Raw genomic sequence first — 20,003 nt, 5'->3', positions numbered from 1 at the left:
TTCTTTCTTTCTATTAACAGGTGACCTCTGCATTGCCCAGTCATTGAAAATCCCACAGGATCGCAAAGACAAGACCTACGAATTTGATAAAATTATCAGGCTGCTCCTAGATACTCCCAGAGCCAGGGCTATCATTGTCTTTGCCAACGATGAGGATATAAAGTAAGGACAATTGGAGAAATCCATTCATGTACTTGTAATGATGTTATGGACTAAATGGAGCTGTAGGAATTTACAAAATACTATAACAGTTGGACAACTGGTTGTTGTCTGCAGCAATTGATTGATTGATTGATTGATTGATTGATTGATTGATTGATTGATTGATTGATTGATGTGCTTTATTTACACCCTACCTTTCTCCCCAATGGGGACCCTAAGCAGCTTACCTCATTCTCCTCTCCTCCATTTTATCCTCACAACAATCCTGTGAGGTAGATTGAGGCTGAGAAATTATGTGTAGCCCAAGTGTGTATAGTCACCCAGCAACCTTCTATGGCTGATTGGAGATTGAAACCCGAGTTTCTCAAGATCTTAATCCAACACTCTAACCACTATACCACACTGGTTCTTAAGGCCAAACTAATGTTTTTAAAAAAGATATCGGACCACAATTTTATAGAGGAATGGGGTTTAAACTTTTCTCCCTGTGATTTTTTTTCATAAGAAAAATAACTTTCTGTCCAAAGCTTCTATTAGGCTCAGTAAGAAAACAAGTACATGCTCTGCCAATTAATAGCAGCTTTGAAGAGAATAATTTCAATGGAAGAAACATTGCTTTTTTAGCATTAAATATTGAATTACTTGATCCAGTCACAGATCTCCTGTGTTATGCATAGTTTATCCCTCTTAAGCACTCTTTACATATTCAGTGGAGGAGAAAGTGGGATTATACCTATGTCTAACCTCCACAGATACAAAATGAATGGTTGTGAATCACACAGACAGTGTCATAGATCCAGCAACGTCCAGAAACCAGTGGGAGAACACTTCAATCTACCAGGACATTCCATCAAAGACTTAAAGGTCACTGTAGTTCAACAGAAACCTTTCAAAAACAAAATCCAACGGGAAGCTGCTGAATTGGAATTCATATGTAAATTTGACTGTGTCAAGCTGGGACTGAATAGGGACTATGAATGGTTATCTCATTATCACAGGTAACTGATTTCCTTTACATAGGCGGGGTCGGGGAGAGTCCAGTGGCACCTGGCGTGGGCTTTCGGGGACCACAGTTCTCTTTGTCAGATGCATCTGGCAGGGAGGGCTGTGGTTCTCGAGGGTTTGTGCTGCAGTGGAATTGGTTGGTCTCGGAGGTGCTGCTGGACTCTTTTTGATTTTGCTACTACAGACTAACACGGAAAGGAAAAACAAGGGGCGGCCCCAGGTCCAAACTAGGAAAACCAACACCCCGGGGAACCAAGATTTTAGAAATTAATTATGTATTTTTTTCAAAGTGCAAAGTGCAAAAGTGCTACTTAAATATAACATGCATCATAAATACATTTACAAATTACAAAGTCCATCCAATGAAACATCCAACTCGTCACAATTTCAAAATCTCAAAGTCCAAGCCGGCGAGTCAGTCCGTGTATCCTTCTGTTGCAAGCGGTGGGGGAGTGTGTTGTGCATCTATGGACATGCTTCCGGTCTGATTATGTTTATGCCCAGGATGAAGTGAGTTTTTTTCTACTCACGAAACGGGTTAATAACAATTTGCCTGCAAACTCCCGTCGGCGTCTATTAAATAATCATTTCTACTCTGGACCGTGAAAGAACAAACACCTTGCACAAGTCTCCCTTCCCACCGGCTTTTTTCACTGTACTCAGCATTTGCACTTTAAAATCTTCAAACATATTCCGGACGATGAAGATTTAGTTTATAAATGGATGGACTTTGAGATTTTGAAATTGTGACGAGTTGGATGTTTCATTGGATGGACTTTGTAATTTGTAAATGTATTTATGATGCATGTTATATTTAAGTAGCACTTTTGCACTTTGCACTTTGAAAAAAATACATAATTAATTTCTAAAATCTTGGTTCCCCGGGGTGTTGGTTTTACTACAGACTAACACGGCAAACTCCTTTGAACCTTTACAGAAGCAAACTGATCCCCACATCAAAAGGAGCTGTTTTCATCTCCATATCAAAGGAGTTGTTTGCATCTCCCCTCTCCTCCCCCCCTCCCCTCTCCTCCTCTATATTTGACCAGTTTCTGTTGGCCCTCCATGCATCTGACGAAGAGAACTGCGATTCTCGAAAGCTTATGCTACAATAAAATTGGTTAGTCTTAAAGGTGCTACTGGACTCTTTTTGATTTCACAGACAGTGCCTACAGTCATATAAATTCTAAAGTTTTCATATGGCTGTATGGGTGAATGGGCTTTAGGATTTCTTCTTCACCCAGTTAATAGATGAAATGATTACATTACTCCAGGTCCAGTTATCCTTTCCATGAAAAGTGTTTGGAAACTTTAACCAGTTCAGAATAAGGCACTTAGGCTGTTAATTGGGGTTTGCCACAGTTGTAATATTACTTCTCTACTGAAAAATCAACAGTGGATTACAGTTAATTTCTGGGTACAATTCACAGTGCTGATAATGTCTTATAAAACTCTTCAATGGAAACAAGATGCTTGAAGAACTATCTTGCACATGTGAATCTGTCCCCAAGTCTTCCAAGGCCCTCTCCTATACACAGTGATTGTTAAAGAAAGAATGTTTTCTGTGGACTGCATCCAATTTTTGAACTGTTGTTTCAAGAAGTTTTACTAGGTATCATTGGTATTATTTAGGTGCCAAACGAAGTTTTTTCCTGTTTACCCAAGCTTTTAATAGTGTTAGTAGTTAAGATATTTTTATTGAACTATTGCTAGATTTTTTATACTTTATTTTATTTTTATTTATTTATTTTGTTGTCCTGAGATTATTATTGTCTAGAGATTATAAAACATTTTATGAGCTTCTTAAAATGGAAAGATGGGGTGAATTTTTTTTTAAATAAAATAATAGCACTTTATACTGTAAAAGGGTGATTACATGGTAAAATACATTCCCGCGCTCTTTACTTAGAGATCAGCAAACTCCCCTTAGTTTGATGCAGAAAGAGCTCAACATACTTTTTTTAAAAATGGAGATAAAATTCCTCCCTAGTTGTATTTTTTGAGAGAAGTAAAAAAAAAAGTAAAGGTAGCCCCCTGTGCAAGCACAGAGTAATTACTGACCCATGGGGGACGTTGCATCATGATTTTTTTTGGCAGACTTTTTGTTACAGGGTGGTTTGCCATTGCCTTCCTCGGTCATCTACACGTTACCCCCAGGAAACTGGGTACTCATTTTACCAACCTTGGAAGGATGGAAGGCTGAGCCAACCTTGAGCCAGCCATTTGAACCCAGCTTCCGCCAGGATCAAACTCAGGTCGTGAGCAGAGCTTGGACTGCAGTACTGCAGCTTACCACTCTGCACCACGAGGCTCCTATTTTTTTTAGAGTATTAATATTTTTTGAAAGAATTAATAGACAAATGATCCTCAAGTTTGTCTTTCTATGATGTTGTCACCTGCGTGCTAGTAAATGATGCCCTCAAAGAACAGCCATCTAAACAACTCCTCAAAAATAATTGATTTTTCTATTGGGGTGCTCCTCCCCACTATATCATAATAAGATAAAAAAAATTCCTTTGGGCTTTTGCAAAGGAGAACTGATCTAGGGATGCATTGAAGTGAAATGTCTTACTTGTCTATTTGTTATCTTTGTTAGTGCAAACAGTGGGCTTCACAGGACAACATTTACCTCACTACAGAAAGATATAATATATAGGGGAAAATGCCAACACCATGAGTGATGAATAATGATAGTTATTTTCTTTCACAGTTTATGTTGGTTGAGCTAAAGTTGGGATATTGTGAAACAGTCATTTCTGCTGCCACAGATTTGCTTGATGACTTTTTTTTAAAAAATAATTTTTTTATTGAAGAACCATATACAACTAATTAATTACAATACATAACCAAACAAAAAATACTATTTGAAGTATATTATCTCAACTCCTTCTAGAGAGTCTATAATGCACATTCAACCTAACTTATAATTAATATTAGATATTGATAATGCAGTGTTATTGCTGGTCCTATATTTAAACTATGTTCTTCTTTTTTCCCTTTACTTTACAACACGATCATTACTTAATGCTATAATACAATCAATCATATCTACAATACATCATATCTAATTTCTCAGGTTCTTTGAGGTCTTCTATCTTCTTGTATTAATCCATATAATGCAATTAATTATCAAAAAGGTATATGTACAGAAACTCAAAAAAAATGAGCAGATCTAGGGAAGCCCAAGTTGTGGGCTGTGAAAGACCCCCCCCCCCAAAAAAAAGGAAGGAAAGAAGAAAGGAAGAAAAAATCTACCCCACCCATAAACCTGTGATGTGAGGGCACATACCTAATTGCTGCCTATATCCCCCAGCTCCTTGCATACAGAAAATTCAGGGTTATTACATATTCCACTTACTAATTGTAGTAAAACACCTTCAAAATTTTCAGAATTTAGAACTTAGAACCTCTCAAATTCTATTTCTCCATCTTCTGCTTCATCAGTAACATAACATTTGTTGCTTTTAGCTGAAGTCAGTGGAGATTGAGTCTTTCTTTTTTCAGCTCTAGTTCTTGCTTTGCTGTAAGGTAGACCAGCCCAGTGCAGATAGTAGAGCTGCTCCAAAAGCGTGATCATATGTGATATATTGGGCTTGGTTATACTCTACAAACATTTTGCCAGAGTGTAACCTACGATATTTAACCCCAGCTGCCTCCATTTTAGAAATGGTGGGTTTGAAATCTCTGCAAATCTTGAGATTTCTGAGGGGAGGACAGACAATACTGATATTTTGCTTCCTTGGAAATCCAAACCATTCTGCTGACGTGCTTCCATCAAAATTTTCCTCCTGGGCCGATTCCAGACGACTAACCTGAAGGCACTGCATGCCGCCATGTTTCAGATCACGACAGGGAAAACGTGAAATATCGCATTTTCTCGCGCGAGTTTGGCATGACGTCGCGCCAAACTCACGCGATAAAATGCGATATTTCGCGTTTTCCCGGTCACGATCCGGAACATGGCGGCATGCAGCGCCTTCAGGTTAGTCGTCTGGAATCAGCCCTGGTCTGTAAAACAGCAGACTCCACCACTATATCTCTACTGGGAAAGGCTGCCTCAGAAATATTTATTATTCTGCCAATTCGGTAAGCTCTCACAATTAAAGGCATCACCCCCTCCTCCAATTTTAGCAATGTAGCTAGACAGGACACCATGAAAATGGAAAGTTCCATTGCTGCTTCAGCATTTAGTAAAAAAACACGAAATTTCAATTTTTTCTCTCTTAAACGAAAATCCAGTATCATGATTTTTTCTCTACACCAACCATCTTGAGTAGTTATTCCAATCTTTTTTTCCAAGTCAGCAACTTTCTTTATAGCTTCTTCTGCTTTTTGAGCAGTTTGCTCATGCTGAGTATTCAGTTCACCCATATGATGAGCTAAGGGAGTTATCATATCCATCATATCTTGTTTTAATTCTTGATGCTGTTTTCTGAAGGCTTCTAGTAGAAATGTTATCATTAGGAGAGGTAAAGGTAAAGGTAGTTCCCTGTGCAAGCACCAAGTCATTACTGACCCATGGAGGATGTCACATCATGACGTTTTCTTGGCAGACTTTTTACGGGGTGGTTTGCCATTGCCTTCCCCAGTCATCTACACTTTATTTTATTTTTATTTTTTATTTTATCATATTTGTATTCCACCCTCCCTGAGAGCAGGCTTTACCCCCAGGAAACTGGGTACTCATTTTACTGACCTCAGAAGGATGGAAGGCTGAGTCAACTTTGAGCCATCTACCTGGACCCAGCTTCCACCAGGATCAAACTCAGGTTGTGTGAGCAGAGCTTGGACTGCAGTATGGCAGCTTATCACTCTGTGTCCACTGTATTTATGTCTCCATGGCTTGACAGGGCTGTGAAGGTGTTGGCTGCTTCTGCTGAAGCAAAAAAAATTCTCTAACAAAGAAACTCTCCCAACATTATTTTGTTTCTTCTAAGCCTTAGAAGCCTTGGGTGGCATTTTCCAAAACTAATTTGTTTCAAAATAGTAAGCTGCAGCTATTTTAAGAGCAAGAGGCCTAGGAGCAGCAGATAATGGCTTCTACTTGACAAGCCATTGAAGCCATGCCCCCGCATTTGCTTGGTGACTTGGAAGTTGGAAAGAATTGGGATAGTGAACATGCCCTAATATAATTTGTGTAATTTGTTCCACATATTTCTCACATTCGGCAAGAATTATGAGAGATAACTTGAGGAAAAAATGTTGTCTTATGAAGAAATTCTTAGAAATGCTAGTACATGCACACTTTTGGTGCCCACTACATTTGCATTTCCTTGTGGAAACTACAGTATAGACAATTTATTTTTAGGTCAAATATTTTTAATTAATGTTTTTGTCTTTTCAAAATATTCTGTTCACTAGAATGCATTACTCTGCAGCAATTTATGGCATAGACAGACGTGAAAGAGAATTTAAAAAAAAATCCTGAAAGAAACCTCTGATGCCCCTGTGTATATTTTCACCCTTCTACAACAGTACAGCAGTATTGCAATGCAAAGACATTATTTATAATTATTTTAAAAATTTTCCCAGAATGAATTCAAGCATTAAAGAATCTGATCAATCTCTATACTTATTTATGTATGTTCCACGACAGAGGAGCTCCCCTGAAGTTGTAATGTTCCGCACAAAATGGACATAAGCAGATCTAATTAATGTTTTGCATGATGATTGGAAGCCACATCAGGCTTGCCTTCTGGACAGGAGAAAAATGATCTCCTCTCTAGAAATCACAGAAAACTCTATGGTTTTCCTCAGAAGTGACATTATACCATAGGCCCAACAGCCATTTTCTTTTAAACAAGAGGTGGGGTCATGTATTTTTTGTTCCAATGGGGGGACTGCCAAACCTATTTCCAAGTCAAGAGAAGGAGTCTAAATCTTTTCCTCTTTTTATAAAAATTGGAAAAAATATACCAGTAGGAAAACCCAGCAACATCTGGTCTGTAACGCACGGTCAGTATGGGATTTGGTGCTGTGAATACTCCATGCAGCCTCTACTCTCTTTTTAAAAAAATCTTGACTAGTGTGATAAATAAAACTTCGTTTGGAGATTCTACTGAAATGAGAGCTGATTATGAAGTCAATGAAACCAATAAGGTTCAGAAGGATTCAGAAGCTTTACAAAGTAATTTGATGTATGGAAAATACAAAGTACATTTTTTAAAAAATATACAGATGTATATAAGCAAAAACGACACAACTCAAGTTAAGCAGTTCCACAGGATTTCAGAAGGCAATAGAAACAAAAAAATTTTTTCATGAGGATGTGAAAACTGATCAATAGAACATTTATTTTTGAGAATGATTGCAACTGTTGCTTTTGGTATGAAAAATTCTGGTATCTGCTTATGGTTTATGTTCTGTTATTTGAACATATCTTAATTTTTAAAAATACCATAGCCAGAAGAAAAAATAAAAGGAAGAGGACTAGATCAGTGGGAGAAGTCTTAGAGAAAACGAGGAGAAAGGGTGAAGATGAGTGCTTATGACCAGGGCCAAAGAGGCCTGGGCTTTGGAATCCTTCGACCCATTTGACAATTTGTAGAGAGCCAAATTCATAATTGCCATCAACCAAAACAGCCATCCCAACAAATAATTTATCTTAATTTAAACATTTCTGTGACGGCTTTTCACACACATAGGGTTTCCAAGATGGTAAACATCAAAACATTCAAACATTTCAGCATTAAAACAGCATTTAAAATAAAGTATATATGGTATAATTCAATAACAACATATAAACACATAATCAGGCAACACCAAAATCAGGAAGGAGGGCCCGTAACACTCATTGAATGTATGCCATAACAAAAACAAAACAAAATCCACCTGTTATGGAAAATGATGGATGAGAGAGACAACTCTCCCTGGAGAGTTCCATAGTTTTGGTGCCACAACTGAGAAGGCCCTTCATCGGGTTGCCCCCCCGCCCCCGGTCTAGCCCCATGACCAAAGTGAACAAGTAGGTTTGTATGAGAGGTGTTCCTTAAGGAATGCTAAACAATATAGGGCCATAAAAGATCAAAACCAGCACCTTGAATTGAGCCTGGAAGCACACTGGGAGTCAGTGTAGATGAATGGCTAGAGTGATATAGCCCCTATGACCCATTCTTGTCAACATCCTGGCCTCAGCATTCTGTATCAACTGTAGCTTCGGAACAGTGTTGAAGGGCAGCCCTGAGTAGAGCATATTGGAGTAATTTAATCTAGATGTTACCAAGGCATGCATCATAGTGGCAAGGTCTTTATTGCCCAGGAAGGGCTGCAGCTGGCTCACCAGCTGGAGCTGGTGAAAGACATGACTGGTCACCACTGCTACCTCTTTTTCCAACAGATGGCCTTAGTCTAGCAGCATGCCAATCAATGAACTGCTCCTTTAAGAGGAGTTCGGAGGCAGAGTACAGAGCCTGCTAAGAAGTCTGTGGATTGTTGGTTACTTTCCTCACTGGCATGAGACTCAACTTAGGGAGACTCACAGATTACTCACCCTTTCTAAATGGCCATTTCAAGGTGGGGCCCACAATCCTCAGTAGGAAAGGCCCTTGCCAACTTTCCTGAAACATGAGGTGGGTGCACCCTGAGGAACAGTACTGAGAAGACCCACAAGTGGAATGTCAAAGCATCATATGTTGCCACTCAGTATCATGGCTCAAGCCGTAATAAAACTTTTAAAAATGATACATGATGCACATAAAACCAGTTATGAAACTTACTGCCAAAGAGTCAACAAATGTCTACATTTCAAGTCACTTTGAACTTCAGACCCAGGCCAAATATATTCCTCCCCTCTGACTCCTCTTGGTTCTTCATACCACCTTCTTCAGAGGTGACAGCAGGATTTGAATCCAGTGGCACATTAGACACCTACACGATTTTCACAGTATAAGCTTTCAAGAGACAAAGCTCCCTTCTTCAGAAACCTTCTTAATGGTTAGGGTTATAGACCTCAAATTATTCTAATTCTCCTCCATCTTGGATTGAGACTACTGCATTCTTCTCTCCCTCCAGTCCTCAGTGCCACTCCAGTATACCTTCTACTGATGATATTAAAGCTGACAGTGAAGATTTTCTGCTCCCCCCACTCCAGGAACTCTTGGACTTGTAATAAAAAGGACACATGACATCCTAACATTATGTGTTTTGGAAATTACATTTCCCACATTGCATGAGACAGAGTTCCCACTCCCTGTCTCCCTTGGGCATCTTAAATACACAGCAATAAAGGTGACAAATGCAGTCTGGGAAGTATAGTTTGAATGAGGTACTCTAAGTAGGGTGGCCATTGCTCTGTGTTCTGAACCTGGACTGATCATTATGGCCTCTATATCTTATATGTTATGTTACTTCATTCTGGATTTTGTAATTTTAATTTTGATTGCTGTGAGCTGCCTTGAGCTATGTTGGTAAGTGAGGGTACACATTGCTAAAAAAGCAGTTGTTCCCAGTATGCATAACATCCTCATGGTTCCTGAGAACTATTATTTTACAGAGTACACTTGGGCATTGGGGGTGGAGTGGGGGGGGTTGGAGGAGGGAGAAGCAGAAAGTTTGTTCCAAGCTAGTTTGCCACCTTGTTAGCTGCCTGCTTGAGAAATAAGTTTTGAGAAGTGAGCGCTGCCAAATCAGATACAGAATAGCTTGAGAGTTTGTGAACCCAGTTCTAAAGTGGGTTTGTGTGAAGATTAACACCATCATCTCTACCATTTTTGCTTTATCATTCCACAAATGGATATAGTTATAGTTAATTTGCTTACCAATGAATATTCATTAAGTAGGTATTTTTGTGCAGATCCGATGAGGGCCCTCTGTAGGCTTGGATATGCAAAATAAGGCTTGGAAAATAGTGTGGACTTCAGCTGCAATAGAGTTGGCAGGTCCCCCCAGGCTACCAGCGGGAAGTGTCGGGGGTACTTACTAGTGTATGCGTGCATGAACATGTGCCCACATCCATGGCTAATAATGTTACTTCTGGAATTTTCGCTGTGTTTGGGGATGAGTATTAAAGAATTGAAAGAGTGTTAAAAAGTCCAGCCACAAAGTTAAAGAAGCAAAGGACAATCATGGTGCAGGTTAAAAATCACTATTGCCTCCTCATGATTTGTTTGTTTAACATATTTCTGTGGCACCACTTCAGACTCCTGCTTGATGTGGCTTACAATTTAATACCACTATAATAAATCACAAACATTATAAAAACTTTCCATAAACAGAAGACCACTAAAAAGCAGGTAAGATAAAACCTCTGATATATTTAAAAACAGACACCAGGTAAGCCTTAAGAGGGAGGACATTCCAAAGGCAAAATGTGCTCAGTTGCCACCTGCCTCACCTCTGAAGGCAGGGGCATAGAGAGAAGGACTTGAGAGGCAAATTTTTATTGGTAGGGTGGGTAATATTGGAGGAGAAGATCCTTCAGGTACCCTAGCCCCAAGCCATTTAGGGCTTAAATGTAAGAACCAGCACTAGGACTGCCAACTCCAAGTTAGGAAAATTCTAGGGTTTTGGAGGGGTGGAGCCTCAAGAGGGTGGGGTTTAGGGAGGGGAGAGGAGGGACTTAAATAGGGTAAAATGCAATAGAGTCCACCCTCCAGGGAACTGAGCCCTGTGGACTCAAGATCAATTGTAATTCTGGAAGATCTCCAACCACTACGAGGGGGTTTGTAACCCTAGCACCTTGAATTGTGCTTAGGAGCAGATGGGTAGCCAGTGCAGCTCTTTCGATACAGGGATGATATAATTCCTGTACGTTTTGACCCGTTTTGACCAGGATTGGGGCCAAAATGTCTGGGACTGGGTTGGTGCTAGGTGAGGGAGGCTCTGCCTGCCTGGCACCAACCCAATCCCGGCCGTTTTGGCCCCAATCCGGGCCATTTCAGCCCAAAAGGGCCATTTTTGACCCGTTTTGGCCAGGATTGGAGCCAAGATGGCCAGGACCAGGTTGGTGCCAGGTGCGGGAAGCTCCCCCTTCCTGGCACCAACCTGATCCTGGCTGTTTTGGCCCCAACCTGGGCTGTTTTGGCCCCCAAACAGGCCCCAAATTGCTATTTTTGACCCATTTCAGCCCGGATCGGGGTTGAAACGGCTGGTATCGGGTCATTGCCAATACCTGCACTGACCTGATCTGGGCTTTGGCCCCAATTGTGGCAGTTTTGGCCCCAATTGAGGCCTAAACGGCCCAAAATGTTTGAAAATCAGGTGGGAGGGGCCACCTGACTTGGGGAAATTACCAGAACGATGTTCTGGTGTGTTCCCCCTCGAAATGAGCCCTGTCTGTAACAATCCCCTGACAGTAGTCTGGCCTCTGCATTTTAGACCAATTGAAGTTTCTGAACTGTTTTCAAAGGCAGCCCCATGTGGAGCTCATTGGTAAGGTTGGAGAATGCTATCAAGTCATAGCTGACAGATTTGGTTTCGTTTTCTCAGCCATGTCGGACGCTCCTCTTCGCAGGTCCGAGAGGAAGCGCCCGAGCACCCTGTCCGGGCGGCTGATCTGCGAAGATTAGCCCCCAAAACTCCCAGTGAGGGAGGCTGGGTCCGGGACGCTGCGGGAAGAGCCCCCCGGAATCAATGTGGGGGGTTAATTGCCCGTTTGTCCCTACAGAGGCCGGCAGACGTGCACGGCGCCTCGAGTGCTGCCGGGCCATGGAAAACGGCAAAGAGCAGAATTAGGCGAAAGCCTGCAAGTAAGCGAATCCCTTCTGTTATTACAAGCGTACACGAAGGAGTGGTGGGATCTGAAGCTAAGAAGGCTCATTCTTCCCCTTCGCTGAGTTTCAGAATCTGGTTGGCGGTTTCCCCCCCCAAAAAATGGCAACAAAAAAACAAAGTCCCGCTTTGGGCAAGTCAGTTTCGGCTGCCCTGAAGGGAGAGTCGTTGGAGGAAGTAGTGCGGAGGGCGGTTGGTGAAGCCATAAAACCCTTTGTTGACAAGCTGAACGAAACAGATCAAAGGGTGGGCTTAATTGAGAGCGAAGTGAAAACCATTAAGGAAGTAGCGGGGGGGGCAGAGAAGTCTGCTCGGGAAAGTGCGTCACTCGTGAAGGCTACGAATAAAGAGCTTAAGCTGGTGGAGAACCAGCTGATCGGGCTACAAGTGGAACGAACACAGACAATTTTGCGCCTCCAGAATGTGAAAGAGGAGGAAAATGAGGATTTACGGGGTCTGGTCTCGGAACTACTGGCGACACCCGCGAGGGCAACTAAAGAAGAAGTAAAAAGCGCCATTTTGGAAGTCCGTCGGGCTACTTCAAAATATGCAATGAAGCGTCAGCTGCCTCGCGAGATCATCATTGATTTTTCATCTAAGAGGATCCGGGACACTATCCTATATAATTCATACAATGCAGATTTGGACTTTCTGGGTAATAAAGTTAAGATATTGAAAGACGTCCCATTTCTAGTTCGGAAAAGACGTTTTAAGTATAAAAAGTTCGCAGCTCTTCTGAGAGAACGTGGAATAAAGTACAAATGGTTATTTCCGGAAGGAATCTGGTTCAGTCACAAAGATCAAGCTTTCAAGATATTATCAGAAGATCAACTAAGGGATTTTGAGGATAAAAATCCGGAATTTCAGTGCACCAAGCAAGACGAAAAGGAGAAGTCTGAGGGGGGGGGAGGAAACGAGCACTGCGGCTGCAGTTGCTCAGAGAGAATTGCGTCCGGGACCCAGGAGGGGAAGGAAAATTTAATTTGAATTTAAATTGTAATTTGCATTTAGTAAGGTCAACCACTCCATCAATATAACATAAAGCTTTAACTTTTGAATAATGGCAGTATGAAGGGAAAACATTTTGTGTAGCATAGTGGTTACATGTTGTAGTTGTTGTGTTTTTTTTTCCTTCCTCCCCTTGTTCCCTTTCTTCCCTTTGTATTGTTAGTTAATGTAGTTAATAAAAAATAAAAATATTATAAAAAAAAAAGTCATAGCTGACATGGCAACCCCTGCTGGGTTTTTCAGGGCAACAGACCAACAGTGGTAGTTTGCCATTGCTTGCCTCTGCAAAGAGACCTTAATCTTCCTTGGAGATCTCCCATTCAATTCCTAACCAAGGCTGACCTTGCTTAGCTTTCAAGATTTGATGAGATCAGGCTTTCCTGGGCTATCCACGTCAAGGCAGAGAGCATTACAGAAGTCCTACAATAGTCTTGCAAGTAAATATCCGCTACAGGGGTCAAATAACCTCTCATTTTTATTTATATATTTATACCTTGCCTTTCTCCCTAATGGAGATGCAAAGTGATTTACAACATAATCCCACTGTTTTCTTTTGCAAACGTCTTCTTCTCTTTTGTTTCCTTAACGCCATTTTAATATCATTTCCATACAACTGATCCAAAATATGCAATATTTTATCAATACATTCAGAGGGAAACGATAGACATAGCTCTATTTCAAGTGTAGAGAAACCGTTTTATTTTTAACTGTAATTTTGTCAATATCGCATTTGTAATAAAATTTGGTAACTACACTCGATCACTGATCCAGTGCATTTTCCCAGTTTTTGGTTTATTGCAGCCCTGGGTTATTAATAGAGATGGGTACGATCCCCCCCAAAATAAACGATCCAGCTGATCATGGATCAGTGCCGGCGACGATCCCAAATTAATGATCCGCACCGATCATCTCCTGTTCCCGAGCCGTGGATCATGGAGGCCAAAGTGGGGCACACCGCTATCCCCAGCTGTGTGGGAAGGTGGGTGGTGGAGGCGGCTGCCGGGCCTGGCAGGCATGGGGAGGCAGTGACGAGCTACCTCCCCTCAGGGGGCGGGGAGTCTAGCTGCTCACTGGCGGCACCCCCCATGTGCCCGCCCGCCAGGTCAAACTGGAGCATGCTGGTATTCCCAGCAAGAAAGGAATGGTGGGTACTGGCGGCGGCTGCTGGGCCTGGTGAGCACAGGGAGGCAGTGGAAAGCAGCCTCCCCTCAGGGGGTGGGGGGTCTGGCCACTTGCCGGCTGCTCCATGGTTGGAAGGAAGCCCTGCTGATCAAGGAAAGCTGGGCTTCCATTAGGGTTTCCAGGGCAACAGAAGGAGGGCAAACAGAGCTCAGGCATTCCCCTGGCTCTGTTGCCAGGGGAATAGATTGCTGGCGCCTGAGTGTCTGGATCCCCGATCTGAGCCCAATCGCTGGATCGTTGGCCGTGGACGATCACGATCCGCTGGTTCATGATTGCACACTAACCATTATTGTGGGGGGGGGGTTTCGATCGTAATGTGGATCGTGCCCATCTCTAGTTATTAACAATCTGTTAAAAAAATTTACTACTCCTGTCTGCAGAAGCTTAATAGGATGTTATTTACTAGATGATGTTGTTTACCTCCATGCTCTGAAAAGCTTCAACTGCCCATTTCCACACATTATTAAAGTCACAGGACATTTTTTCCCCTCCAAGTTGTCAGTAACTCTACTGCAGCCCTGTTCAACCTGGACTGGATCTCTGAGAATCTGAATTAACAATCTGATATACTCGTTCAATGCCTGAAGCAGGGATATTAGCCTGAACTTATTATATATTCTCACACTATTTGATTGTTTGTTTGTTTGTTTAAAGTTATATTCCGCTCTCCCTACACCGGCAGGCTCAGGGTAGATCACATTTGTATACATTAAAATTACAACCACTCTTTAAAAACATAATAGATACAGTATAAATATTTAAAAAAACAAACACAAGCAGCACAAAACAGTTCACTAATCCATTTCCAACCATCACTGAAAGAAGGAGAAAACGTCTTTTTTGGAGATGGATGTTCAATAGGGAGGGCAATGTTCTACCCTATTTTGGCTGGCAGGGGCCCTACCCAGCATCATCCAAATGCCTAGCAGAACAACTGTGTCTTGCAGGCCTGGTGGAATTATAGCAAATCTGGCCAGGCCCTGGTCTCATTAGACAGAGCATTCCACCAGATTGGAGCCAGGACCAAAAAGGCCCTGGTTCTAGTTGACTCTAGGCAAGCCTCCCTGGGTCCAGAGATCATTAGTAGCTGTTTATCACTAAATTGAAGCATCCTCTGGGGAACATAAGGGGAGAGGCAGTCCTGATGATACGCAGGTACCAGTCCGCATAGAGCTTTATAGATTAATACCAAAACCTTGAATTTGATTCGGTACTCTACTGGTAACCAATGCAGCTGGTGCAATACCTGTCTTTCAAGCAATGACTCCTGTGCTCCCACATTCGATCCACCATTTGAAAGTGGAAGCAAGAGATGTAACTATGCTTAGAAACCTTTATATGATCACTTACGTCTAGCTGCCCTATTAGTGCATGGATGAAAGAAAGAAAGTTGTATAACAAGGAACTGTAGTATAAACATTCGGCATCCAGGAGGGCTAATGCCAGTGTTAAATTCATTGAGCCATCATTGGTACCATTGGGGATAAGAGCATTCTGCTGGATAAAAGCTTTCTATTCTTGTTTCTAACAGTTGGTAAAAAGTAAAGGTAGTCCCCTGTGCAAGCACTGAATTATTACTGACCCATGGGGGGACGTCACATCATGACGTTTTCTTGGCAGACTTCTGTTATGAAGTGGTTTTCCATTTCCTTCCTCAGTCATCTACACTTTATCCCCAGGAAACTGGGTACTCATTTTACCGACCTCAGAAGTATGGAAGGCTGAGTCAACCTTGAGCTGGCTATATGAACCCGGCTTCCGTCAGGATCGAACTGAGGTCGTGAGCAGAGCTTGGGCTGCAGTACTGCTGCTTACCACTTTGCGCCACAGCTGGATGCCCACCAAAACAACCATGAGGGCCAGACATCCAACACTATGGAAAAATTGGTATTCAGAGGCCTACAGTTTGTGAGCATCATATTTCTGTTGCCCTTTGCACTGTTTAATGCATTAGATACACTGATCTGCCTGCGAGAGACACTAATGGTCATAGATCTTTTGTTTCTGCCTCCAGCAGTCCCATATTACTATGGGAAAGTATGGAAGTCATGTTATCCAAATAGGTGGTCTTCTTGTGAGTTGAGGGAATTAGTGTACAAGAAGCAGCAGCAACAGGGATTAACTAAGCGAGATTTTGTCACCAGCATACGAGGATTTTTCCTCTAGAACACTTTTAATAAAAACAAGTGGATATTCAACAAGAATGTTTTTATTGAAAGGGTAGCACAAGCAAACACACAGGAAATCACATGCACCATACACGCAGAGGTAACTAGAAAACAGGGAGGAAAATTGAGAGGAGAACAGTGTTGGGTGATATTTACCAGTCTGGAAGATAGGAAACATCTGTGTGATAGTAGCTTTGAGTGACCATTGCTTCATGGCAGGAAGAGAGAGGCTCAGTCATGTGTTTGAGGGTGGGTGTCAGATCCAAGAACATGCACACACAACTATGGTAGATGGTAGCCCAATTATACTGTGGAAAGTACCCTGCCACAGAATGGCATTTTCTGCCCCAAAACAATAACTTAATGGCTGTCTCCAGAGATGAAACAATAAAATTGGAAAGGTTTGAATAAACCTTTCTGGGTGTTACTAAAGGTAAAAAGGTGTTTGATGGCCCACGATGGCTGGATAAATGGGGCTTATGAGATCCCTAAATAGCTCAGATTGAGAGCGTGGATAAGAGAAGATCAGCAGGATGTGGATGTGATTAATTCAGGAACTGTGGCAGGACCCTTTGTCTTAAGATTTATTTATTTATTTTATCACATTTCTAGACCACCTTCCCCGTCAGACAGGCTCAGGGCAGTTTAACAACAGTTTAAAACAATAAAAACATTATAAAAACATTAAAACATTAAAACATTATAAAAGCATTAAAACATTATATTATAAAAACATTACGACAATTAAAATTGGCGGGTATAAAATATTAAAATACAGCATTTTCCTGCATGGGTGGTGAAAGGTCTTCAGTGGTATGGCCAGCGAGAGGACAGCCTAGCCCCCACCAAATGCCTGGTGGAACATCTCCGTCTTGCAGGCCCGGCAGAAAGATAACAAATCCTGCTGGGCCCTAGTTTCCTCAGACAGAGTTCCACCAGGTTGGAGCCAGGACTGAAAAGACCCTGGCTCTGGTAGAGGCCAGGCGGACCTCCCTTGGGCCAGGGACCATCAGCAAGTGCTTAGCAGATGATAAAAGTGATCTTTCAGGGAACATATGGGGAGAGGCGGTCCCGAAGGTATGCTGGGCCCAGTCCACATAGGGCTTTATAGGTCAGCACCAAAACCTTGAACCGGACCCGGTACTCAACCGGTAACCAGTGCAGCTGACGGAGGATAGGTGTTATTTGAGCCATGATTGGTGCTCTGGCAACCACCCGTGCAGCTGCATTCTGAACCAGCTGCAGTTTTCAGATCAAGCCCAAGGGAAGCCCTGCATAGAGCAAGTTGCAGTAGTCTAATCTGGAGGTGACCATTGCCTGGATCACTGTCATAAGGTCATGGGTCAATAAGTAAGGGACAAGTTGTCGAGCCTGTCTTAAATAGAAAAATGAGGATCGAACAACCGCTGCGACCTGTGTCTCCATAGACAAGGAAGCATCCAGGACTACCCCCAGGCTCCTCACTCTTGACACCGGCGTAAGTGGCGCTTCATCGAGAGCGGGGAGCCAGAGTCCTGCACCCATGGACCCTAGACCTTGGCTGAGGGCTCACATCAGTGCCTGATCAGGTCAGGTCTGTGGGAGTGGTGGGCTAGGGCTCTAGTCCCTCCCTCCCTCTGGTGCCAGGGCTGCTGCCAGGCCCTGGGGCTAAGCTCAGTGGGCACTGCGTCGGAGGGCACACAGAGTCATCTCATTTCCTGTCCTCCTTAATTCTAGTTTGGTGGCACAATGAGTCTTCCTGTGTTGGCTGCCAAGGGTGGTTGTGGGATGAAGTGCAATGGCAGTCCTCTGGGTTCACTTGTGGAAAGCAGTAGTGGGTGTGGCTCGGGGGGTGCAGGGAGTCCTCCCGCTCCCCCCAATTCACGTATGTGGGCTGTGGAGGCCCAAGAGGTCTTTGCGCAGGAGGGATAGAATCTCTCTCAACATTTTGAGGAGGGGTGGGTGGGCGATGGATCCCTGGAGGAATGGTATGTGTGTTATGAAAGATCCCTCCCATCTCCATCCCAAACTCTCGGTGGTGTCCCCTACCGCAGTCCACCCCTCACCCCGTTGTCCGTGTCCAGCCCCACAGCACAGCCTGTAACCGTTCATCCTCCTTCCCCTGGGACAGTTAGTGGTTGACATTACAAGGCTTCCGTATGGAGGCACTTTCGGGCCCTTCCTGATGACCCACATGTGGTGCGGTGCCGTGCCTGTGATGTCCTGGTGCACAGGGGCAAAAACCCAAAGCACCTGTCTTCGACGGCCCTGACTTGGCACCTGAAGAGGCACCACCCGAGCCTGTCTCCCTCCTCACCCAGTGAAACATCCATTGGGGAGAGAAAGGGGGCCACCCGCTCTTCTGAGTGGGGGTCAGTGGGAGGATCACTTTGCCCTGAGGGTGATGCAGGTGAGAGCAGAGTGCTCCAGCAGGGCGCGCTGGCGGAGGTTGTCCCCTCGGGGTCCGGTACAGTGCCGCTTACAACCTCAAGGCTGATGGCTCAGGAGGCGGCTGCTGCCGCAATGTTCCTCAGCGGGACCCTCGAGTGAGGACCCGTAGCTGCTGGGGGATATTCCCCCTCCCCCTCCTCATGTCAGACAGAACAAGACAGAGAGACAGATAGAAAGATGTATTGAAAAACAACAACAAAACCATTGGAAAAAGATGGACACACAAGCCTACAGATGGGTGATGATAGAGAAAGGAAAATAGAAAAGAACATAGTTATTGAAAGAGAAAAAAAAGACAGCTAGTGATGGAAAGAAATAATAAAGGACAGATATATATACGTAGAAAGAGAGAGATTTAGATAAATAGTGGTGGAATCACATAGGAAGAGACAGAGAGAGATCGAAAGTTGCAAACAGACGGTGAGAGGGAGAAACAGAGAAACAGATAGAAAGGGGCACACAGATATCAACCGTTCTAGAAGTAGAAATAGAATGTGAATGCATCAAGGAGATATAGAATCAAACAGAACACGCCACATCCATGGAGAAAAGGACTGAAGATCAAAAACAGAGAAAGAGACAAACAGTACATAATGTATCAGTGTAATGCAAAAAACACTAGAATGTATGCACAAACATTAGAGAATGAATGTTAGTTAGAGAATGGTATATGGTTGGAGAATTGAATGTAGAGTTGGGAGTGGTTGGGGGTTGGATCTTCCCACTTACCCCCCACATGACAGGTCCTCTCCCTCCCATCCATTCCGGCAAGGCTGGAAGGTGTGTACTGTTGGCTGCCTCTGCCACACTGTTCCTCGGTGGGACACTCGGGTGAGGACCCGTAGCTGCTGGAGGATATTCCCCCTCCCCCTCCTCATGATGACACGTCCTCTCCCACCCACTCCAGGAATACCAGCATGCTCCATTTTGGCCTGGTGGGCGGGCACATGGGAGGTGCCACCGGCGAGAGGCCAGACCCCCCGCCCCCTGAGGGGAGGCGGCTCTCCGCCGTCTCCCCATGCTTGCCAGGCCCTGCAGCTGTCGCCAACACCCACCATTCATGTATCGCTGGGAATACCAGCCTGTTCCACTTTGGCCTGGTGGGCGGGCACATGGGGGATGCTGCCAGCGAGCAGCCAGACCCCCCGCCCCCTGAGGGTAGGCAGCTCTCCACTGCCTCCCTGTGCCCACCAGCCCTGGCGGCCACCGTCCACACCCACATTCCTTTCTCACCTGGAATACCAGCGTGCTCCAGTTTGGCCTGGTGGGCAGGCACATGGGGGGTGCCGCCGGCGAGCAGCCAGACCCCCATCCCCTGAGGGCAGGCAGCTCTCCGCCGTC

General features: G+C 43.7%; 1 protein-coding gene across 1 annotated transcript in view; it reads left to right on the top strand.

Moving 5' to 3' along the window:
* GRM7 (glutamate metabotropic receptor 7) overlaps nt 1–20,003 on the top strand; it is a 703,043-nt gene that overhangs the window by 356,819 nt on the left and 326,221 nt on the right. Inside the window, exon 3 of the mRNA XM_054978478.1 lies at nt 21–162. Coding sequence (XP_054834453.1) covers nt 21–162 — 142 coding nt within the window. The remainder of the gene's footprint in view (nt 1–20; nt 163–20,003) is intronic.

This window comes from Eublepharis macularius, chromosome 4 (assembly GCF_028583425.1).
Source record: "Eublepharis macularius isolate TG4126 chromosome 4, MPM_Emac_v1.0, whole genome shotgun sequence".
Classification (NCBI taxonomy): Eukaryota; Metazoa; Chordata; class Lepidosauria; order Squamata; family Eublepharidae; genus Eublepharis; species Eublepharis macularius.
Note: the sequence above shows the minus strand (reverse complement) of the source record. Positions and strands in the feature narration are given on the sequence as shown.